At 59.9% G+C, this 24161-nt stretch overlaps 1 protein-coding gene across 2 annotated transcripts in view; it reads left to right on the top strand.

Annotated features, from left to right (window-relative positions):
• The window catches only part of VAC14 (VAC14 component of PIKFYVE complex), a 113637-nt gene extending 89674 nt beyond the window's left edge, over nucleotides 1-23963 (top strand). The window contains exons 15-19 of one of the 2 annotated variants that reach the window (XM_055297970.2): nucleotides 12537-12711; nucleotides 14110-14228; nucleotides 15742-15821; nucleotides 18402-18552; nucleotides 23298-23963. In XM_055297970.2, the coding sequence (XP_055153945.1) occupies nucleotides 12537-12711; nucleotides 14110-14228; nucleotides 15742-15821; nucleotides 18402-18552; nucleotides 23298-23460 (688 nt within the window). In that variant the 3' untranslated portion in view covers nucleotides 23461-23963. Of the gene's footprint in view, nucleotides 1-12536; nucleotides 12712-14109; nucleotides 14229-15741; nucleotides 15822-18401; nucleotides 18553-19350 lie in introns of both variants that reach the window. The other variant, XM_063611592.1, reaches the window with a different exon arrangement.
• The last annotated feature ends 198 nt before the right edge of the window (nucleotides 23964-24161 follow it).

Genomic DNA, 24161 nt, shown 5'->3' with positions numbered 1-24161 from the left:
CCCTGCTGCCACCCATCCTCTGAGACTCCTGCCAGTCTCCCCCTTCCCTCAGGAGGGCATCACCATGCCTGAAGCGATTGGCCCTGGTGAGGCAGTTGCAGGCAGCAGGTCTCTGGCCACCCCGGAAGCTTGTTGAGAGTACAGATCGTGGACCTCCTGGAGGGGCGGCCTGCGCGTGGTCCATGCATACACCAGGTTCTGGGGTCCCACAGTTAGGGTATTCCTGGCTTGAGGGAGCCTCCTTGTTCTGGAGGGTAAATGCGCAGCCTTCTGGGTGGATGAGGACACTGATGGGACAGGGGCTGGTGGTTCCCCACTGAGGGGCGTGGAGCTGAAGCCATGTGCATGGCGCTCAAGGCGGAGCATTCAAGGCACCCCCAGAAACCAGAATGGCAGCCCCTGGCCGGAACTCCTTCAGAGCACAGGAGGTCCTTTGAAGGAAAGTTGCCACGAGAACACAAGAGACTAGTGAATCACTGTAATCACCCAGGGCCCATGACCAGGAGGACAGCCTATCTGGTTAAATAATTGGGGGGAGGGAAGTGTTCACACGGGGCTATGGCCACATGAACACTGAGGCTGCTGGACCCAAGTTGGGCACGTGGCTTTAAGGCCAGAGGGGCCGAGTGTGGGCCCTGCCGAGGCCTCCGTATCTTGGTCCAGCACCGATGAGGCAGAAGGGGAGGCTTACCGTCTGTAAACCGTGGGAATACGCAGCAGCAGGAGTGCTCCCTGGCCTGGAACAAAGGGACTAGTTTGGGAATCATCACCTGAAGTAAAGGAAAACAAACAGCTTGGTGATCAGAACACGGGCAAGGGGCGTCCCCAGACATTGCTGGGGCCGGAGTAGCTCTGGCCACCTTACTCGGGTCCCAGCACTGCTGTCGCTCACCCACCTCATTCCTCACAAGTCCCCCCGCGGTTTGCAGGGGAAAATGGCAGAGATGCAGGGATGCCTTTCCATTACCTGTCCCAAGACAGACTCAATCTCAGAGGACCCTGCGTGAGGTCACATGCCACAGGGTGAAGGGGTGTCTCTGCCTTGGGCATACAAGCTGCAGGGAATGGGTGGGAAGGGGAGCCAGCCAGGGAAGGGAGGTCTGTGTCCCTTGCAGATGCCACAGAGCGTGGGAACATGTTCATGGGAACATGAGCGCCGAGTCAGAGACCCAAGTTCTGGCCCCTCTGTGGCCCTGGCTGTGTGGCCTGGGACCAGTCCTTGGCTTCAGTTCCTTCCTGTCTCATGTGGGTGGCAGGGGCATGCAAGGGCAGGCAGGGCCAGGAAGCAGCATGCCAGGCGGTGGCGGCCTCCTCGTGGGCAGGGCTGGCCTCCACGGGGGCAGCTGAGCACATCCTCAGGAGGAAATCCTGCTTAGAGGGGTCAAGCCCAGAGGGCTTCAAAGGGAGAGAAAGGTTATATCTGCAGTTCTCCAGCAGAGCCCAGGAGGCCCCAGGGCACGTAGGGTTCAGGGATGCCATTTCCCTGGCAGTATCAGCCAGGGAATGTATCAGGCAGTTCAGAGCACCAGTCTTGGCCGCGTCTCCCTGGGCACCAGGAATCTTTATATTAAAATCACCGCAGCCTGGACCTCAGGCAGCAGCTGGCCTGGCTCCCACACCTGGGAGCTGCTGCTCCCAACTGGTTTCCGGGAACCTGCTGTTGGAGTCAGCCCCATGGACTTTCTCCTCCGGATCTGAGTTTGAGTCCAGGCTGCAGAACTATGGCTGCAGTTTCAAGGCCCTGCTTCCCTCTCGTACCCTTGGAGACAAACCATTGCCCTAGGAGGGTAGAACTAAGTGTGGATCACAGGCCAACACCATCCCAGCCAGGTGTGGTCAGTGCCATCTGCCCACAGAGGTGGCTCCAGGGGGAAAGTGGGGTAGAAGGAGCTGGCTACAGATATGCTGCCCCAGAGCCACAGGAAGCTTCTGGAGAAACTCGCTCCAGTCCACACCAGAAGGCCCCGGTGATCTCTGCAGCTCAGGAGGTCCAAACTGTCTTCCCGGAAAAGTGTGTCTAAGGCTGTGTGCTGTCTGGGCCCCGGAGCTTGTTGGGGGACAAAGGGGTGGGTGGGCAGCAGTGAGTACTTGGCGCTGGGGTCAGGCTGACTGAGGGGGACTTTGGCAAGGCCTCTCATCTGTGCCGCACATGGCATTCTCTGCTAGAAAGGGCTCCGGGCTGAAATCACAAGTGGCCCATGCTGAGGAGTTGAACATACACGATGTTCCTAATGTACTGTCATTTGTGGCCAGGATTAGGAAGGAAATGGTGATTCTGGCTTGGAGGAAATCCCTGTGGCAGGAGAGGGCAGGAGCCCAGCAGGGACCCAAGGGCTTGGGCACTTCTCAGCGCTTCTTGGAGGTGATTTTCATGGAGACAACAGGATTTCCTTTAGTGACCAGTCCCTTTGTTTTCATTTGCACTGAGGATTCAGCATGCAAAGAGGTCCCTGCGGCCGTGCCAAGGCTTCATGGCCTGGGGATGATGGTCTCCAGGCAGGGGCCAGACCAGCCGCACTCCTGCCCCTACCCCCCGCACCCAGCTGTCTCCTCACCCCAGCCTTGCCCTCCTCACACTGCCTTTTTCTCCAGCACCAAGACACTATCTCAGCAGAGTCCCCATCGGTCGTCCCTGCCATCTCGGCTTCAGAGCCTCCAGCACAGGGTTACACGCCTGTCCCCAGCCCCCGCCATCTGACCTGCATCCAGCCGTATTCTGGGGTGTGTCTATGTGGGATAGAAGGCGCAGCCTCTTTTCTGAGACACAAACGCAGACCTCATTGTGAGTCATACGCCTGCCGAGTCCCCTCACAGGGACTCCTTGCAGATTGTGAAATGTGAAATGCTTCCGCCAGAGCCAGACACCTGCCAAGAACCCTGATAACACAGTTCAGAACCCACCTGACTCTGAAGCCCCTTGGCCTACAGTTCCGTGTGCATGCCCAGCCCCATGGCCAAAGTAACCCAGGCCACCTTATCTCTTCCTGGAGGTTAATTTTCTGTCCTATAAGCATTCATCTCCCCCATTGCCTGTAGGGGCCCAGCCCTAGGCCTTGTGGTGTAAGCCGAGAAGGAACCAGGGCTCAGGGAGGGCCGAGGGGCCAAGTACCACTTTAGGAAGGAAATTGGTGGGAACTAGCAGCAGGTGAGGCAGGAGACAGGGAAAGGCTGTCCTGGGAAAGAGCAGCGGGCTTGAGTACCTGTGAATGGACACAGGGGACGGGGTGGTCAGACTGAAAAGACCCATGGAAAATAAGGCCAAGGCGGGTGCGGTGGCTCACGCCTGTCGTCCCAACACTTTGGAAGGCCGAAGCGGCAGATCACCTGAGGTCAGGAGTTCAAGACCAGCCTGGCCAACATGGTGAAACCCAGTCTCTACTAAAAATACAAAAATTAGCCAGGCGTGGTGATGGGCACCTGTAATGCCAGCTACTGAGGAGGCTGAGGCAGGAGAATCACTTAAACCCGGGAGGCAGAGGTTGCAGCGAGCCAAGATCACACCACTGCACTGGATGACGGAGCGAGACTCCATCTAAAAAAAAAAAAAGAAAAGAAAAAAGGCCAAGGTAGAAGATGACTTCCATTCTAAGGAGAAGGCAGAGCCCCTCCCATGGTAGCAAGGGCCATCTGACTCCACCCTGGGCAGTTCAGAAAGCGGGAGTCAACTCGCTCCCTAGAGCAAGCCCCGAACTTAGGGTGAGGGACCTGCTAATCTTGGGGGGCTGAGGCCCCAGCTGCCTCTGTGAGACTGTTTGGTTTTCTGTGGCAGCTCCCACCCAGATGAGACCTTCTCTGGAGGTCTCTAGATGAGCCCAGCACAGGTGTCTGGGACCTCCCAGAGCCTGATGGCAGCTCCTCTTACACAGAGGGACAGATGGCTAAGAGGACTGAAGGCCTCTTCCTGTGCCCCTCCTCCCTCCATCCCCTTTCCACCAGCTCCCTACAAAACCCAGAAAAACAAGTCCTGCATCCTTCTCCTCCTCCCACCCCACTCCCTGCAAGAAACTTTTAAGTGTACCAGATACATCGACTGCATTAAACACGATGAATTTTTAAGGCATGAGTTGGCAGGGTTACCATGGCTGCCTTTGCCCTGAGGGGCACACTGCCGAGGATTGATTGAAATAAATAAAACAGATTTACAGTTTTTATACTTGGAAGCAGAGAGTTGGAAGGGAAGAGAGCAGAGGGGGAGGGGCAGGATGCAGTGAGATTCTGGAGCGTTCTGGACTCGAGATGGGAGGTCACTCCCTCCTCTCCCTATCCTAAGGTTTTACTGACCCAAAAGCTGCTTTCTCTTTAAATTCCTAAAGGATCCCAGCTGTGGGGCAGGAACAAGTCAGGGAGGAGGCCCTTTTCCGGTGGGAGCGGCCCAGGCCTTCTCTGTAGTTTGTAGGCTTGATATTAGGTTGCACCTCAGATTTATTGGCCATGAGACTCCAGGTGTCTCCTAGGAAAGCACTGGGGTCCATTGGCCTTGGACCACTGAAGGGGATGGACGTGGGCACCATCCAGCATCCAATGTAGAAAAGAAACAAGGCTGTCCAGGCGCGGTGGCTCACGCCTGTAATCCCAGCACTTTGGGAGGCCGAGGCGGGTGGATCACTTGAGGTCAGGAGTTCAAGACCAGACTGACCAACATGTCTCTACTAAAAATACAAAAATGTGCCTGGTATCGTGGCACATGCCTGTAATCCCAGCCAGCAAGGCAAGAGAATCGCTTGAACCCGGGAGGCAGAGGTTGCAGTGAGCTGAGATCGCACCATTGCACTCCAGCCTGGGCGACAGAGCAAGATTCCATCTCAAAAAAGAAAATAAACAAGGGCTCACCCTTCTGTGCATGGTCAGTGAGCCACAGGCAGCTGGGGATGGAAATGAAGGAAGGAGGCCTGGCCATAGGGAGAAGGGACGGGCCTCTGAGCCAGGATGCCCTGCCCTCAGCAGGCACCTGAAGCCTGTTGCCCTCCTGCTGGTTTACCCAGTCCTAAGGCCACTTGCAGAGAGACCAGTGGAGTCCACCCAGCCCACACTCTCCTCAGAATCAGCATCCAGCCCAGCCTCTGAGGGACCTTGAGTCAGGACTACCTGCCCAGTCACCCATATAAGAACCCCATCCCCATCCAGAGCTGCCAACAGCCTGCCAGGGAGCACAGCGATCGCTGACCCCATGCCCCATGACACCCCCTGACCAAAGAGCTGGGCTTGCAGGCAGGGTCCCCACTGGGCCAGTGGGGCTAGAGAATTGGACCTGCTGGGGTGGGAGATGGGTGCCACCAGGGGGTCCTGGTGCCAGACTGGAGAAGCAGAGGCATGAAGAACCCAGTGGGGTAGTTGCAGGGGGTGGTTGGGCAGTAGGAGGAGACCTTCCTGTATCTGTATCTAGTGAGGCCGCTTGTGTGCCCTAGTCCAACAGGAAGTACCGAGCAAAATCACCCACACTCTTGCCTCTCATGGGGCCACCAACAAGGCTCCATTGGGAAGGACGTCCCATCGATGGCACGCGAGAGTGGACAAGGTGGAGCATAGGGGAAAACTGAGGAGCTGGGGTACACCCACCCCGCCTGGAACTTGCCAGCTGAGGCTTCTTCTGAGTCCTCTCTTCATCATGGGGACGGCAGCGTTGCGGGGCCAGTGAGGGCTGGAGTAGAGACAGCAGCTGAGGGCCTGCCAGGCGGGAGCAGGCACCCCCAGCCTCCACACTCATTTCTCAAGCTTGCCGTCTCTTTCTAGGGTTTGTGTCCAGGGTCTCTCCCCGCCAGGCCAGCTGTTTTCCACACTGCTGGTGGCTTATTGTTTGGGACAGTCAAGAATGTCAGAGGCCCCTGGGAGGGGGTGGTTGCTTCGGTCTCCATTTCCCCATGAACTTCTCTTGAGTTCATCTGATGCCCTGTCCACATCCGTGCCCTTGAGCGCCAGGTTGGCCCACCTGGGCAGAGGGGCAGGCTGCGTCCACTAAGGGCCCTGCAGGCCAGTGCTGGCAGGCCAACTGGCAGAAGGGCATTCCTGGGCCCTCAGCCTCTCCTCCTCCCAGGCTGAACACTCACCCTAAACACCCCCACCACGGGTCAGATGCATCATCCGCTGCTGCCTTGGTCACCCTCTTAAAGAAGCCAGGCCCAAGGAAGGAGGGGTGGGGAGGGCAGAGCCTGCACCCAGTGAGTGCATGGGTTCCTGTCCCCAGCAGATGGCTCAGCGTCCTAACAATCACTGGGCAGGTGGGGGCGGGGGGCCAGTAGCATGCCCCTGCTTGGTGACCAGAGCCAGAGGAGGGTCCCCAAAGGGAGCCGGCACAAGTATCCTGAGCAAACGGCCGAGGGACCTGGGAAGGATCAGCCGACAGTGAGGATGGGGAAGTGTTTCTGGCCTTGGTCACTTTGCTGGTCCTGTTTTCAGAGGGTGCAGGGACATGAGGTCATGGGAAGTTTCATGTCTTCCCTGAAGCCACATGGCAGAGTCCAGCTTCCCTAGGGCGGAGCACGGCAGGGAGCCAGAATGTCAGCTCCCCACAAGGAGACCCAAGCTCCGTCCTCTGCCCTCCTGGGCCTCACCTGCCGCATGGGGCCCTGCTCCTACAGACGCCCGGCGAAGGAGCCACTCCCCAGCTCCTCCCAAGCAGGCTCCAGCTGTCCCTAGCCTCTAACGTGCCAGGCTGTGCTCTCCCCAGGCTCCCACGATGAGTCTGTCCTAAAAGGAACTGCTCCCTCTCTCCCACTGTGAGCTGGCCCTCCTCGTGCCCTGCTCCAGGCCTGCAGGAACTAACCAGATGGGGAGAGGCGACTGGCCACGGCCAGCTGCACCCTCGCACAGCAGTGTTTGCGCAGCCCCTCTTCTGCTGCTCTGCACACAGCCCCGGGCAGGAGGGGTGTTGGGGGGTAAAGCCCCCAGGAAGTCTTGTCCTCCAAACCAGGGCCTGGCTTTGCCCAAATCAGTGACCTGTCTTATCCCTGGAGGAGATGTAGTGTGTGGCCCCTGCCCCCAACCCAGGACAGAACAAAGAAGACGGCTGCAGGCTCCCGTCCATGCCTTTCTCCCACCACCCCTTCTGCTACCATGAGGCAGGGCTCCTGCCAGCCTGGACCACATGACCTTAGGGCGTGACTGGCCAGTCTAGAGCCACCCAGACACTGCGGCACCTGCAAAGCCAGTTGACACCTTACTCCTCCTGCCCACCCTGGCCCAGGTTTCACCTGAAGCAGGGGCTGTGCGTGGATGCCAGGTGGGGGTTTAGGAGAACGTCTCCCGCAGAGGCCTGTGGCTGTCCATGGCTGGTGCCTGATGTGTGCTGATGCTTGCCAGTGTTAGTGATGGGAGGGACAGTGACACGAAGGCTCACACCAGCCTGGCAGGTGTGGTGCAGTCACCTCCAGGCAGACGCTGCTTCAGAGCAGTGGAGAAGGCTGCAGGGGGATGCAGAGCCACGTCTCTCCTTCCCTGGTCTCAGCATGAGCCTTAGCCTGGCCTTGGAGGCTGCCCCAAAGGGAATATTCATGGGCAAGGCTGTGTAGTCTCAGTTCTTAAGGAAAAGTGACCGCCCCCTCTGCTGGGCTCCGGGAAGTTCAGAGCAGACCGAGGGCAGGTTGCTTTTCTGAGAGCTCCTGGTATGTGGCAGAGAAACCAAAGAGAAGCTGGTTCCGCCCCCAGCACAAAACCAGACCTGGAAGGGGGAGCAGCTGTCCAGGCAGCGGCAGCCGGCAGCCCAAGACGGGGAGGCAGAACCTCATCCACAGGGCCTCTGGGCTGTGTGTGAAGGACACAACCAGTGACACAGCCCCTGCTGGGCCAAAAGCTCCATTGCCATTGCCCTAAACGGCGTGTGTCCTTGCCTTCTGGCCACATACCACCTGCCTGTGCCTGAGTCACCGGGATACACCAGAGGCCCCCTACTGGCTCAACACACTCGCCTGTGGACCCCTGCCCTCCTCCAGCCCCATGGTGGGCCTCCAGGGTGGTACAAGAGGTCCCCTATGCCCTCCCAGACCCTGTTCAGGTTCCCTCCCACCCCAGCTCTCTGCCTTGTTTCCTAGCACATTCCAGGCCATTGTCTCATGACAAATAGCGTTTTCATGCGGGTGTTGGAAAATATGGGCACATGTTTAATGCTTGCAAGCTGTGCTCCACTGTTGACGCTGCGCTTGGGAGCCAGGCAGGCAACTCAAGCTGGGCTGGGGCTCAGCAAAGAAGTGATGACGCAGCAGCCCTGCAAGGCAGCCATCTGCCAGGCCTCTGCCAGGCAGGGACAGCCCCTGGTGCCCACTCACAGCAGGCACTGGGGAAGCGGAGTCGTGAGGAAGAACTCAGGTTCTGGAAGTCGAATCTTCTAGGTCTGAATCCTCTGTTCCTCCTCCTCTGGTCAGCTGTGGGTCCTCCCTGAACCTCAGATTCCTCTTCTGTGCAGTGGGGGTGATAACCCTACCCAGGTTGTGTGAGGACTCAGCATGACACTGTGAGTGGAGCTAGCCCAGAGCCCAGTGCCAGGTGCGTGGGAACTCCGAGGCCACCTGTCTATACAGATCCCGGTGTGGACTGGGGACTGTAGTGGAAAATGGGCCCCCTTTCCTCCCTCCCCAGCTTCCTGACTCAAGGGCCCGCTTCTCACACCCTCCACCCTGAGCCTTGCCTGTAGTAAGGGCCCCGTGAGCTGGCCAACACTTCCACTATTATTACTGTCTTCTTGAGGCTTTGCAACGCAGTGATCTGGGTTTTCCTTCTCCCCAAACCTAGGGTGACCTGGGGTCGAGGCAGGATGCGGCCCCCACCTTCTTCCCAGCAGTAGGATGGGAGTCGTCCTCAGTGGAGGCCCCTCCACTGCCAGCCCCAGAGCAGCCTCTCCAGGCTCCTCCTCCTGGGGCAAGGGTTGCTGAGCGAGCGGCTGGAGCATGGCACGGCCTCAGCGCTGCTCTCTGTGGTGCCTGCTCCCGGCCTCTCCTCTCCCTTTCCCTCTTGTGGTACTTTAATTAGTGATGCTCAGAGGGAGACACCTCACTCAGAGGGAGACACCTCCTGAGGAGGCTTGTGCTCCAGAGTCTCCTGGCATGAGCTGGCTTCCCAGGCCTCTTTGGCCAGCAAGAGAGTGCAAGATCTGGGCAGGGCAGGGCAGCCAGGCCAGGGCTTGGCCTGATGGGTGACAAGGACAAAAATGTAACATCAGGCTGCCGTTTTCCACACACTGGTGTTTGCACAGCACAAAGAGGCCTGCCTGGGCATGAACAGAGAGAATGCGCTGGCCTGGGGGAGGGGGTGGGGAGTCAGTGCACCTACGGTTCTGTTCAGGAGACCCTTGCTTCTTGGGGATGAGTGCCCTGAAAGAACTAGAACTTTCTCTTAGAAGGGGCTGGTAGGAGGGGCCTGCATTTCAGACTGAGTCTTCATCAGGACCTGAGGTTGGAGCCGAGGCCTCGCTATCTGGGAGGAGCCTGCCACGTGCGGTTCCTGGCAGAGCCATCTGGCCAGGGCAGAGCAGGCGGAGCCTCTAGGGCCATGTGGGCTTGGCGAGGTCAGGAACCAAAAAACCCAAGAGGCTAGAATGCCACGAGTGGAGGAGGGACAGCAAAAGGGAGGCTGGAGAGGAACCAGCAAGAGGTGTGAGACCCTGTAGGCCGAGGTGAGGGGCTGGGTTTGTTTCAGATCCAGGAGGAAGACGCTAGCAAATCCCAGCAGGGAGGGGCATGCTCTGGTGGGCCTGTTTTAGGATTGTCCAGTTGGTGTGTGGAGGGTGGACTGTGGGGGCAGGAGAAGCAGCAGGAGGCAGATCCTGAGACATGGGGAGATGGACCAGGCAGGAGATGCTGACAGCCCCCTAGGCATGGGGGCGGGTATGTGGGGCAGGGTGGCCGTGTAGGATGTGCTCCCAGGGTAAGGCCCCCATACCTGCCAGTGGACCCGACAGAGGGACTGGGGGTCAGGATGACTCGTGATTTGGGCCTGAGCAGCTGGGTGGCCAGTGCCACCGTTTACTGAGATGAGGGGGGTGGCAAGTCTATGGGGACACGAAGGGTCGGTTATGGCCAAGCAAGGTTTGAAATGCCTGCTAGGTGGCCAGGCAGGGCCTTCCACCAGGAAAGCAGCTGTTCCATCTAGAGCCCAGCGGGGGCTCAGGGCTGGAGGGCACGTGTGGGAGTCACTGATCGGGACCACAGACTACCAAGAGGCAGAGAGTAGACAGAGAAGAGTGGAAGGGCTACCCCAGCCCTGGGGGAGAGGTGGGAGGAAAACCAGGAGAGAGTGGTGTCACTGGTGGCAAAAGAAGAGTTTCCAGAAATCTCCACTATTCCTGACCTTCTGTAACACAGCCAGCATTCCCTGGCTTCGCTGGGACACCAGGAGGCCTGGGTGCCCGCTTCTCCTTACCACCAGCCCCTCGTCTGTCCCTCCCTCCGCACCCTCCTCAGCCTGCCCTCACGTGGTCACCACCCTGCCCTCTGCTGCCACAGCTCCCGCCTGCCAGCCTGGATCCCTGGAGAGCGCTGCCTGGCAGCGGCTCAGCTGTTGGCCTCTGTCATGGAGACGGCACCAGCTGCCGGCAACGGGCACTTGTGACCATTTGTCAGAACGCCCCCCTTCCTCCTGTGCCTGCCCTTCTGGAACATTTCTGTCCCACAGCCGTGGAGACAGGGCTCATGGAGGGGTTGGGGGACCGGGAGGGGCAGGAAGCACTGTCTGGGCTCTACAGCAGGGCCACCACCTCCTGGCCTTTGGCTTGAGGCCGCCTGGCTGGGCTTTCCCTCTGTGGCCAGCAGCTCCCCAGAGGAGCTGTGGCCCCTTAGGTACCGTGTCCCACACACTGGCCTTACATGGCTTGTTCCTCGTCCTCAGGCTGCCCTCTTGAGAACTTCCCCCTATTTCACAGATAGGTATTGCCCCTAATTAAGGTGGAAAAATTGTGCAGAGACACTGAGATCACACCGCTGGTAGTTCGGGACGCCAGGCTGAGGCCTTCACCTCCCACCTAACCCCAGGGGAGCCCCCGGCATGGCAGGGTCCTGGTGGCATGTGCGGGGAGATGAAGCAGCCCTCACTCGTGCGGCCGCCACCCCCTCCCTGCGCTGCTTGTTTCTGTTTCTCGTGGTTTCTTGCCCAGGCCTGCAGGCTCCAGCCGGGGTAGGCTGGAACGGCCTGCCTACTGTTTGCGCTTTGTGGTCTGGCCTCTTTGTTACCAAATGCTCTGGGGTTGCTTTGGGGCTGGGGGTGGGGAGGAATCTTCTCCAGCCTGGACCCAGAGCCATGGCTGGCGTTCAGGGGCATTCGGGAAGCTGGGCCCAGGTCATGCGGAGCGGAGGCTGAGTCCAGCGACCCGGGAGGAGATGGAGGTGCTTCAGGCCTCCCACCAAGAAATGTGGCTCACGTCACTGAGCACCCGAGACCTCGGGGCCTCCAACGCCGTGTCAGACCTGTGGTGATGCTTCCCTGGAGACAGGACGCGGCGTCAGGCACCAGAGCTTAGCCCCAGATGAGAGGTGGTGTGGGCAGGGGTGCCATGCTGCCACCAGCCCAGCAGTCAGGAAGCACAGTGCTGCACACCACCGTCTCACCAGCCACCCCGCTCATGCCCCATCCTGCCTGCATCATGCTGTTTTGGGGAAGCTCCCGAATCCCTGGGACTCCAGCTGGGAAGCATTGCCCAGGCGCCCTTCCCCTGCAGGCCAGGCCTCCAAGGGCACGTGGAAAAGCAGCGCAGATTCCTCCAAGCCTGTCCTCACGACCCACTTCTCACTGCTCATGTCATCTGGCCCAGGGACCCTGGGGAATCTGCTTTTCTTCATCCTCTGGGTTCCCTTTTTTCTTTTTGTATAACAGGGAGGCTCCTCTTCACAAAGTCCAATCCTTAGCCCCGAACGACTCTTACTAGACAAGAGATGGGAAAGGGGTCATGGCCCGGGGACCAGCGAGCTAGGCTCCGGCCCTAAGTGACTCTGCGACCTTGGTCAAGTCACTTCACCAGAGTTTCACCATCCGTACAGTGAAGAAAAAACTCAGGGTCATAACGCTGATCCCACACGGATCTGTGCTCCAGGCCGCAGGGTACAGCCCGGACAGCGCAAATCCCTGACCTCGGGGGCTTCCAGGAGGAGGAGTAGGGCAGTAAACAGGTGACCGATGTGTGGAGAATTGGCCGGATGAAGATGAGCTCTAGCAAGAGAAGAAAGCCCAGCAGGGGACAGGCGTGTCTTGGCCTGGAGTGGGGGGCATTGCCCAGGCATGTGGGAGTTCATGAAAGTGACGGGGTCCCAGGGACTATTTTGGGTAGCTGGAGGCCCAGCTGTTTCTCTTGTGCCGGGGGATTAATATAGTGTGGGACGCTCTGGCGTGGCTAGGTCCAGGTAGGCAGTGCTGGGAGGCCTGGAGGCAGGTGCAGCATTCCCCCCACCCTTCCCCGCTCCCCCCCGCAACCACAGGCCTCAGAGTCACGGCTCCACACTGGCCTCAGGAAAGAGCAGCTTTCCCCAGGACGCTGCAAAACCAAGAGGAGGCCTCCCAGGCTGAGACACAGAGGCTTCCAGGTCGGCCTGCGCCCTGACCCCGCTCTGCCTGCTCTCCAGGCAGCTGTGCCTCCTGCTGAACGCGGAGAACATCTTCCACTCAATGGCAGACATCCTGCTGCGGGAGGAGGACCTCAAGTTCGCCTCGACCATGGTCCACGCCCTCAACACCATCCTGCTGACCTCCACAGAGCTCTTCCAGCTAAGGAACCAGCTGAAGGACCTGAAGACCCTGGTAGGCTGCGTCCATGACTCCATCCTCAGGTGTGCTCCTGCATGCCAGGGGGCACACCCTGTGTCAGCCCGCCCCTCGGCTGGCCCCAGGAGGCTCTCAGGGAGAAGACGGGGTTGAAATCGAGACTTCCCCTGGTCCACTGGGAAATAGGGATCCCGGGTGAGTGGCTGCGCAGCACTAACCACGGGTGCGTCACGTCACCCACACTGAGGTCTCTGCCCACAGGAGGGTCCACATGTCCACCCTGACCCCCTAACAGCCCTGCCTTTTCCATTGGTTGACACCCCAGTCCCACTCCAGGCACTGCCCCCTTGAAAACAGAGGCTCTGCTGGCCGTGGACCCACCCTGCGGGGCAGTGCCACCCTCTCAGGGCCAGGCCTCTGGGTTATAACCTTGCTGGCAAATCAGGGGTTAACAGCACTTCTCGCCCTCCTTGGCCTGGCCCCTGCCTACCACAGCTGGGCACATCTGGCTCCTAAGGCACCTGTCATAAGCCAAGGTGTCAAGTTTGCTGCCCATCTGTCCCAGGCTCTGGATGAGGACGCACCAACAACTGGTCAGAGAGAGCAGAAAGGACACTCACTCACTCTCACTCCCCTATGAACAAGGAGAGACGCAGGTCCCAGGCCTGTCGTGTCCCGGCTGAGGGTGGTGGCTGCAGAGGCCGTGCAGGGACAGGCGCCGTCCTGGAGGCAGGGACTCCAGGGGTTTCATTTCCCAGGTCCCCTGCCGGCTCAGACCCTGCTTACACCCTCCCCAAGAGCCTTGGGGATGTCCAGGCCCATGTCCGGGGGCATCTGGGGCCAAGTGGCTCTGCACGATCCAGGCCACAGCCCTGCCTCCCTCCTGTGGTTCCTTCCAGACATTCACAGAGGCCTTAAGAATTTTCCTCAGGGGCAAGGGCTCCCCCAAGTGTGGGCTGGGTTCCTGGGTGGTTTCCAAGTGTTCGAGGTGGCCTGCAGAGGTGGAGAGGAGATGGCATTTAAGTGTGCCTCCTCCCCTCCCTGCCCACTCCCCCATCACCCTCCCAGCCCCATGGGGCTCCGGGACCACAGAGTTCTGTGGGGGTTGGGGTGGGGGACAATTACTGTGATTTTGCCGAAGGCAGACATGCCAGCACAAAGGACAACCACTCTCAGCCAGGCCCTCGCAGCCACCACACAGCTCTGGGACTGGGAGGTAATGACAGGGTCTGCAGAGGAGCTGTCAGCGTTTCCTTTGTGATGGCTTGTTCCCAGCCGGGTTGCCAAACAGCCGGGGTGCTAAGCTGGCTCTGGCTGCCCCTGACCGAAGGCCCCTGGGACTTAGACCTGTGGCCCTTCCCTCAGGTCCCCACGTGGACCGGGAGGGGGCAAGGAGCAGGGGTCTCCTCACGGCTCATGCCTCTTCCCCCACAGGAGAGCCAGAACCTGTTCTGCTGCCTGTACCGCTCCTGGTGCCACAACCCAGTCACCACAGTGTCCCTCTGCTTCCTCACCCAGAACTACCGGCACGCCTATGACCTCATCCAGAAGTTGTATCCTTCCTCTCACTGTGGTTGGGGTTGGGCCACTGAGGGGCAGGAAGGGCCCGGCTGCCCCCTTTCCACCCAACAGGCGGCCCCAAGTGCCATGCTCCTGTCCCCACCCCTCCACTCAGCCTCAGGGCTTGTGACATCAGGGCCACCAGGACACTGGGAGGGGAGGGATGTATTTGGGAGAGCAAGGTTGGCAGCAAAGAGGGGCTCCTGGAGGGGAGCTGGCCCGGGAGAAACCCTGTGGGTTGGGATTGGGATTGAGTAGGCCCAGCCCGGCGGGTGCCAGAGGGTGATGCTGGGCCATCTTGCTGGGGTAAGAGAGAAGCCCAGCTCCTGCCCCTGGGAAAAGGTGGCTGCCCTCTGCTCATTGCAGTTCCTCCTGGGCCTGGTGTGGGGGTGGGGGAGAAGGCCCGGAGCTGGGAATATGGGCGGATGGCTGGGTGAGCCTGCAGGCTTCAGCCCAGGCGTGGGCCTTCGGGGGCCACAGAGCTAGAGCCCGACAGGCTTGAGGATGACATACTGGGGAGAAGCAGGCTGGGCGGAGGCCTCGGAAGCAGGAGGCACCCATGCTGACGTCAGCACCGTGCTCCTCAAAAGGCATCCAGAGTTAGATGTTTTGTTTTGTTTTTTGAGACAGTCTCTGTCACCCAAGCTGGAGTGCAGTGGGGCGATCTTGGCCCATTGCAACCTCCGCCTCCCGGGTTTAAGTGATTCTCCTGCCTCAGCCTCCCAGGTAGCTGGGATTACAGGCGTTCACCACCATGCCTGGCTAATTTTTGTATTTTTAGTAGAGACAGGGTCTCACCATGTTGGCCAAGCTAGTCTCATACTCCTGACCTCAAGCGATCTGCCCACCTCAGCCTCCCAAAGTGCTAGGATTACAGGTGTGAGCCACCGCGCCTGGCCAGATTTTTTTTAAAACACCAAGAAGCAAACTAGCCCCATCCATGGGTGCCTGACGTGTAACCCAGGATTGGAGTGCTATTTAGAAGGCAACATGACCAGCCAGGAGTTGGGAGTAAGGAAGAAGGGGCCAGGAGGTACCTCAGTGGAGGGCTAGGTGTGACCCTGCCTGGCTCCCCACAGTGTGCCTGCTTTCCTTCTACAACCTGAATTTGCTCCTCTCAGCCACTTCTGTCACCCAGAGACTGGCAGGCCACTGCCCAGCGCCGCAAGCCTGCTGCAGCCCTGCTGGCGGGAAAGGAGAGAACCCTTCCTGCCCGGCCCTCCCACAACAGGCTGCAGCGCTGTGATAAGAGCCTCTCCCAGCCTGGGAGGGTGCAGAGGAGACAGCTGCTAGAGCAGAACCTGGAACTCCCGAACAGCGGGGTTCCATTTAGGACAGAAAGACGAGGAGCAGGGAAGAGCCTAGTGTCCTTTGTGCACCAAATCCTGCTTCACCACAACCAGGCTCTGTGCACAGGAAGCCAGGTGCAGATGGGGAGGGTGCGTGGTTCTCTGAGCTGCGGCTGTGCTGGCCCAGCAGACAGACTTTCCTTGACTGCACACCCAGTGGGGACCTGGAGGTCACCGTGGACTTCCTCGCAGAGGTAGACAAGCTGGTGCAGCTGATCGAGTGCCCCATCTTCACATGTAAGAACCACCTCCCACCACGCCTCGCGCCATGAGTCCAAGGCTGCCCTGCAGTGGGGTGGGTGGAGCCAAGCTCCAGTTGGTCTCTTTTGGCTGGGGAGGGAGGAAGAGCAGTCACCCCAGGGAAGCTTCTGGAATGTTGAGAATGTGAGACCTATAATCCCAGCACTTTGGGAGGCTGAGGCTGGAGCATCTCTTAACGGCAGGAGTTCGAGAACAGCCTGGGCACCATAGTGAGATCTCATCTCCACAAAATTTTTTAAAAATCAACCAGGCATGATAGTGCATGCCTATAGTCACCACTACTCAGAAAGCTGAGGTGGGAGGATCACTTGAGCCCAGGAGGTTGAGACTGCAGTGATCTGTGACTGTACCACTGCACTCCAGCCTGGGTGACAGAGCAAGACCCTGTCTCAGAAAAAAAAAAAAAAAAAAGACTGGGATGATAGGCCTGCAAGGCCAGCCGGAGCAGGGCTAGGGCATGTGGCATCAGAACCTGGGTCCTGCCTGTATCCCTCACGGTGAGTCTCGTGGACATGAGCCAGCGCTGACAGCGGAACCCCCTTGAAGGCTGATACCAAGCCCCTGGGCTGTCCCCAGCTACCCCTCTGAGCCTGCTGCCTCTGCCCTGGCTCTCTGAAGTTGTGGGTTCCCCCGGGTCCCTCTGCAGGTGCTCCTGTTGGCCCAAGAGCCATGCCTGCACCTCTCTGAAAGAAGAGTTGGCATTTGCTGGGAGCCAGTGGGCAGGAGCTGCCTGCTTAGTAACACCCAGGCTGAATGTGCAAAAGTGGCAGCTGGCTGGGGCGAGCACAGCTCTCAGCGCCTCAACATACACACTTTGAATGACGCTCGTGTGTTTATAATGTGCAGAGAAGCCAGGAGGCCACTCTGCTGGTGGCCACCTTCCCTGCCAAGCTGGCCGCCCGGCCTCTCGCACTCTCTGGCAGCGTCTCTGACCCGCCCGGCCTAAGCCCATCAGCCTGAGCCCTGGAGCCCGAATTTAATGCAGAGGCTGAAGAACACCCATTCCCATCCCCCCTTGAGCCCCCTTCAAAGGGCAGCCTCTTCAAGCAGCAGGGTGCCATAGGAACTGATGCCCTGGAGACAGAAGAGCAGGGGGGAGACCCTGCTCTCTGCAGAGTGCACTAAAGCCTGTCCCAGGTGTGCCCAGCCTGACGCTTCCCCGAGGGCCTCCCAGGGACACAGACAGCCACATGGCCACCTGAGGTCAGGTCCTAAAAAGACCCTGCTCCTGCTGCTGGTCTGTCCTGACTCATCTCTCCAGTTGTACATTCTTGGCATTCCAGAAGCATCCCTGGGATGACTGCCCTCCCTCCCTGACCCTGGAGGAACTCCAAGCACCTTCTCCTCAAGCCCAGGGCTTTGCTGGGGCAGGGTAACAGGAGAGACACACCCTGGTCTCACCCAACACCATCCCAGCCCTGAGTCGCCTGGATCCTAGAGGTGGCTGGTCTGGCCACAGGCAGTGCCCGCTTCCCAAAGGCCCAAAGGGAAGAAAGGACTGGAAACAGGCTTGCGCTTCTGCTGGGCAGCCAGGCCTAGGACAGTGGTGGTGGGGTCTCCTCTGGAGGGCACCAAGAGGCCTCCATTCCTCTGCTCCCTGCTTACTGACACCCTGGCCCTAAGGCCTGGTGCTCAGGCTCCCTGTGTCAGCGGGACCCCCTGTGTGGCCACTCCAGGGGTGACATAGTCCCTCTCCCAAAGCACATGGTACATCCTTCACAAACAATGCCTGGACTGGGCCTAGGGACACAAGAAAGTAGAAGCCAGTGATTCTCCTGGAGAGGCTCGCAGAAGAGAAGTGAGCCCGTTTCCAATCCCGCCTCCCCTGTGTGCCTTGGGGAAGCTGGGACTGCCTTGTGGTACAGCCAGCCACCAGCGGGGTCCGTGCTGCAGCTTGGGCTGGAATGAGTGCTGGGCAGCCCCCCAGGTGCGTCTCTCCCCCGGCAGGGTGGTGGCAGGGCTGGCATGTGAGCCGGAGCCCCAGAAGCACCTCCCAGACGCTCCGGGGCTTTGGTGTGTGTCTCACTACACACAAAAGCGTTTTTCCATCCTGCCCTCTCTTAAAGCTGTCCTAATCCACCGTCTTTCTCTCCAGCACACCCTATTTATAGCTCTCCCGCGCTGGCACGTGCGGAGCCGACTGGAGAATATGTTACACTACAGGCCCCGAGCCCTCGTATCACCAGGGAGGCAGCTGAGCGGGGGGCGGGGGGCAGGGAACAGACCAGGCCCCACAGCGTGTCTCGGGGTTGTGGGGCTGAGGTGACAGTTGGAAAGATTAGACAGGCAGGTGGGCAGGTGGAAAGGAAGACGAGATCATGGAAATGGCTAGGACACTCGTGGGGGAGGCGGGGGCAGCGCAACTGGCTGTGAGGGAGCCCCTGACTCGCTGGAAGCCACAGCCACCTGGCTGGGCCCACACAGCTGGGTCCTTGGGCTGTGGGTACCATGGCGCCAGGTCCCAGGTGGTCCTGGCCAGTGGGAGGCAGGGAATGTGGGCTGGGCGTGTCCCAGAGCAGTGCCAGGTCCCTGACCCCTGCCCTCTGCCCACCCCAGATCTGCGCCTGCAGCTGCTGGACGTGAAGAACAACCCCTACCTGATCAAGGCCCTCTATGGCCTGCTCATGCTCCTGCCGCAGAGCAGCGCCTTCCAGCTGCTCTCGCACCGGCTCCAGTGTGTGCCCAACCCTGAGCTGCTGCAGACCGAGTGAGTGCCGGCTGGGGACTGCTGCCCCCGCCCCCCCCCCCCCACCCCCGAGCAGGGACAGGCCCAGAGGAGCCTGGTGATGAAGGGCTGTGCCGGGGGCTGCTGAGGCCTCCCTCACTTCAGCATCCCACCCCTTTTGTCACTGTGGCCACCATCCCCCCTGCAGCCACTTGCCCCTTGGCCTCTTGTGTCCACATCAGAGCACCGAGCAAGGGATTCTGGGAGCATTCACACGGTGGCCGGGAGTAGCAACACTTCCAGGCAATCAGGGTCCAGCTCAGTGAGGCTATGCAAAATCTAAAAACTCTGAGGGCATCTGGAGTTACCCAGACAGAGGACCCTGGAGAGAAACTCTGGGCAGGGGAGGAGTTCCTGCCCAGCTTAGAGATGGGGGCCCCAGTGGCTGTTGAGTGAGAGAGGACCCTGTCCTGGGCACCTCCCAGGCCTCACATAGCCCCTCCCCACCCTGTCTGTGGCAGAGTCTCCACCCTGGGTCACTGGGAGACCCCGTCATTGCTAGGACCTTCTCAGACACTTCCTGGGTGGGGTGGGAGGCAGGGGTGCACTCAAGGCTCCCCTGCTCAGGTCCTGCCCATGGAAGGAACAGGTCCTAGGCACCCCTCCACCAAGAGGCCCAGCTTGGCAGCCTCTGGTCAGAGGGGTGCTGGCTCCCACCCTGAACCCACAGCTGGCCCCTACCCCAGAGCCTGTAGGGCTGTGTCTATATTTGGTAACCCTTGGAGGCTTTGCCTCATCCACAGGCATTTGGCATCCGAGATGGAAAATTTCACTTGTCAGGTCGCCATGGAAACCAGCAGAGCCACTGAGAAGATTTACGCTGAATGGAGCGCGCCCAGCTTGCATCAGATGCCCTGTGTGTCTAGAATTCCCTCCCAGGCTGTTAGAGCCACTCAGCAGGCCTGGCGCCTTGCTCCAGCAAAGGGCCTCGGGTGCTCGCCTTTGCGATGGACACAGGCAGCCTTGAGACAGGCCTGCCCGGAGGCCCTATGCCCTCCACACCGCTGGCATCGGCTCCCACTGCTGCTCCCACCCAGACTGGCCCTCTGGTGGCTGAGCATGGGGCACCTGATAGGCTGTCTGCCCCAGGCCAGCTGGAGAGGCTGAACCCCTAGAAAGTGTGGCCCCAACCAAGACAGGCTCCTGCCTTCCCTGCCCCATTTCCCCAGAAGGCAGTGCCCTGCAGTGGCAGGACTAGGCCTTGAGCTGGTTGCCACCCCAGCTGCTCGGGGTGCTGCCAGGTGGTCCCCAGAAGACAGCGCCTGACGCAGTGTCCCCAGGAGAGCAGGGTCAGCCATGGAGGGGGGCGTGCGTGTGGGTTCCTGGGGCCGGAGTGTTGTCAGCTCCTGAGAGACTCCAAGAGAGGCCCAGAAGCCACACCAGGCCTCGCTGGCCCAGCCTTTGCCTTGGCCCTTCCAACGCCCCATAGTGTTAGGGTCAACCTGGCAGGCACCCGGGAGGGGAAGATACAGCCAGAAGCAGGGAGGAGATAGGAAGGACTGCTTCCCTGTGACCTCCAGTCTCCCTGTGGGAACCAGCCTGCCTTCCTGGGAGTCCTCTTGGCCAGGGAGCCAGCCCCGCCTCCCCCAGGGCTCCGCGTGCTGATATCCTCGTCTTGGGAGGGGAGCAGAGGCTCAGAGCAGTCATACTCCTCAGATCAGGGTAGAACAAGTTTGCAGAGGGAAGCTGGGAAAATGAGGCTTTCCTCAGAATCTCCCATGGTCAGTCAGGGAAGTCTTGAGCCAAGGGGTTGAGGCCTCTGGGTAGATTATTCTGAGGGTCAGTGGATGGTTTGCAGGCCTAGAGTAGGATCTGGTGTGAGCTCTGCCATGGATTTGCTGTGTGACCTCCAGCAAGCCCAGTGCCCTCTCTGGGTTCTTGGTTACTTGGTCAGTAAATGCACATTTGGACTAAATGGGTGTGTGAGGCACCCCCTAGCCTTCAATGCCCTGGACCCCCAGCCTTTCTTTGCAACGACCTAGGAAGAGATACCATAGATAGGGGCACAGAAGCAGTGGGCATGCCAGGGGCCTTTGGAACAGCTGGGGGAGGGGTCAGATGGCAGGGTGGGGCCCGGAGGACGGCTCACACCCTGGGAAGGGAGCTGCGGACAGTCCCAGCCCTGGGAGGGGCCGACAGCTGGCAGACAGGGTCAAGTTGCGGGGCAGGCCTTGGAGCCGGGAACAGCTGGGAGAGTTTGTACACTCCTCGCCCATCCCTGGTTCTGTGTGCTCCAGGTGCCATCAAGGCCCTGGGGACCACAGCTCCCCCACCCCCTGGCTTCTGGGCCACTCCCCCAGGTACTGTCTTCTCAGTGAGCAGGAGGGAACCTCTAAGAAAAAGCTGGCAACAGGTGCATGGGTGGGATGGCAAGAGTGAGAGCCGGCCCTGAGTCCTGGACTCCCACACTGTGCTGTGGGCTGGCTGGCCTCAGCCTCGGTGCCCGAGGGTGGTTGTGAACCTATAGATGTGCAGGGCCTGAGAGCGGCCATCCACATCAGGTGGGGCAGGGAGAGCGGGCCTGGCCTCTGTGCTCAGCAGCCCCGGCAGTGTCACCCACCCCCCGGCGACACAGACCGCCCTGCTCCCAAGATCTCAGGCCAGGAAGGGTCTGCCCATCACAGGGAGCAAGACTTCTTGCCACCCTAAGGGCCCAGGGAGCAGATGTGGCCCACTCTTCCCACCCCCACCAACCCTGCCACACCGACGCCCATCTCCCCGGGTTTGCCATCCAGTGCTGAAAGCATCTCTCTAAAGGCCCCTAAGCTCCCCTAACCTAAGGTCTTGGCTTGCCAGGAGTGTCATGGGGTGCAACACACAGACCTGTGGGTGCTCAGCATCAGAAGACACACTTAGGGTCACACCTGTGGCCTTGGCCTAAGTGGGTTAGAGGAGCGTCTGGCCACACCCTGGACTTAGGGCTGCAAGCTCCGGGGTGGCCCTTGGCCTCCTCAGAAGTCCAGGCTGCTCTCTTGGAGCAGTGGCACCTGGGCCCCAGGGTTACTGTGCCTGGGAGGTCCCTTCCCAGCAGCAACCACAGCCTAGAACACTGCCCACAGCCTGGCCCTCTAGAATGGGCCCCGCCCGGCTGCTTTTGATCTTTGTTGAACTAAAGTCAGCTGAGCCCCGCTAGGGAGGCAGGAGCGCCAGGCCCAGAAAAGCAGCAGCCGCAGCGTAGACACGTCCAAGATGTTTTCTGGTGGTGCATCTTCAGCAGGGAGGCGTGAAGGGAACAGGTGTGGGCAGGCAGAGCTGAGCAGGGGTGCAGGAGGCCGCCTCCGGGCCCCAGATGGCATCTCAACTGTGGGAAGAGTCCCCCTGCCCCGGTCCTGCCCAGGCTGGTGGGCCATCCGAGGCAACTGTCAAGCTCTGGCCATTGATTTTTCCTGCTGGACTGAACTCATGGCCAAGAGTTCGTTTTGGGGGAGCTCCATTGTGTCTCCCTCAAAATGGCCTCCTTTATTTCCACCCTCAAGCTGCTGGGCCCCGGCTGGCCTCGCGTTGGAGGGGCAGAACTATGGCCACAGTGGCACCTGCCAGGTACCTAAGCTGGGGCTGGAGACACCAGGCAAAGCTCTTACACATCGTGTCAAGGCATCTTGGCAGCCACCCCAGGGCCGCTCCTTAGGTAGCCCTCACTTTGCAGACGAGGAAACAGTCACATGCTCAAGTCACACCGCTAGGAAGCGGTGGAGTTATGGTTGGGTCCAGGTCTGTCTAGATCCTGTGCTCTGCCACTGCCTGCACCCTCCCCCGCCCCCACCGATTGGCATCTTTTCATGAATTTGAAGGGCCCCAAGATTCTCTGCTTAGCTGAGCAGCCCACAGTCTTCCTGAGACCCCTTCCCAGGGCCACCAGGCCTCAGGACCTGGAAATAGATACTTCCTAGCCCACACGGATCTGCTCCAAACCAGTGAGGCCAAAGGGAGGGAGCAGAACATTTCATGAGACACTGCTGGAGCGCGAGTAGGAATGGGACAGGAGCCCAAGGGGATCTCATCCCCAGGAGCAAGCTAAGCACTGGGCTTGACAGGGACAGCAAGGCTACCGCATTGCACAATTATAGGGAGCATCATGCACACTAGCTGTGCAGTGCACAACCTGTGCTGCTGTACAGAGCAACTGGAGAGAGTGGCAGCAACAGGAATGTAGGAGCTGTAGGCATGTCCAGTGGTGAGACCGGCATTCCTCCTCCCAGGGACAGTGAGTGACTGAAGGCCTTGGGGCCCCAACACTCAAAAACAAATGTCCTGCCAAGTGGAGGGCCCAGCAGAGGCTCTTCAGCAATTCCCATTTTCCCCAGTCCTAGCCCTGCCTCTCAGAGAAAGGGCCAAGCTGCCACCTCCCCCTTCTCCCCCGACCCTGTTCCAGGCCCCAGCTGGCTTCCTGGCTGGCTGCTAGCCCTGGCTTTCACCCCAAAGGGAGCCACTCGTAAACAGGAAATGCTTCCCAATGTGATGCCTGCTCTGGGCGCCATCGCCAGCCCACAGGCGGAGGGCAATAGCCAAGCAGCAGTGTTGACTGTTCCCACCAACTGTGGAAGAGGGGGATGCTCAGGGGCTTCCCAGCTCTGGGGCCCGCCATGAGGGAAGACTTGCCAGGCCTGAGACAGACACCCAGAGGCCCAGCCCACCAGCCTGTGGCTCTGCCCCTGACCCCACTGCCCTCCAGCAGTAACCCCCCTGTGAGCTGATCCCCTGACAGCATTTCTGCTCCCTCTTCCCAGAGACAGTCTAAAGGCAGCCCCCAAGTCCCAGAAAGCCGACTCCCCTAGCATCGATTACGCAGAGCTGCTGCAGCACTTTGAGAAGGTCCAGAACAAGCACCTGGAAGTGCGGCACCAGCGGAGCGGGCGTGGGGACCACCTGGACCGGAGGGTTGTCCTCTGACAGGCCTGGCATGGAGGAGGGCCCACCGAGTGGTCCCATGAAGCACTCAGGGTCGTCATGCCCTCCCGAGGAGCTCAAGGACCTGCCTCTCAGGACCAGGGCTGGGCCTGACTGCCAGCCCAGGGCAGTGTTGGGGCTGGAGGCTGCTCTGTCTGCCCAAGCTCCTCTCAGAGCCCAGCCCCCAGGCCTCCAGCGCTGTCTGTCGGCTGTACCCTGGCACTCACACAGAGCTGGCTGCCCACCCTGTGGGGGGCTATAGCCTTAGAGACCACTCATCCGCTGGAATCAACCTCTTTCTAATACCCTCTTGGAAAAAGCTTGCCCCCTCCTTCCAGCACACCAGAGTTGTGGCCTTGTGTGTATATGTATACATACGTGAACACATGCCTACGTGTGTGTGTGTGTGTGTGTGTGTGTACTTGTATGCACGTAGGCACCAGCACAAAGCTCTGAATGATGCACCCCACCCCCATCCCAATAAAGAAATAACAGAAAACCCTCAACCCGAGCAGGCCTGCTCCTTCCCAGCTGACACCTGCAGCTGCCCCGGGGCCTCACCCTCTGTCCTGGAGATCGGGTCTCATGATGGCCCCAAGGATTACTGGCTGCCCCAGGGCCTGGTCCCTGCACTCACCTGAGTGGAGCCACGGGCCTAGAGCCTAGATCCCCACCTCTGGAAGCTGCACCCTCCTAGAGAGCAC

The sequence above is a fragment of the Symphalangus syndactylus genome, chromosome 11 (assembly GCF_028878055.3).
Source record: "Symphalangus syndactylus isolate Jambi chromosome 11, NHGRI_mSymSyn1-v2.1_pri, whole genome shotgun sequence".
NCBI lineage: Eukaryota > Metazoa > Chordata > Mammalia > Primates > Hylobatidae > Symphalangus > Symphalangus syndactylus.
The sequence above is the reverse complement of the archived record's forward strand: the minus strand, read 5'-3'. Positions and strand labels throughout refer to the sequence as shown.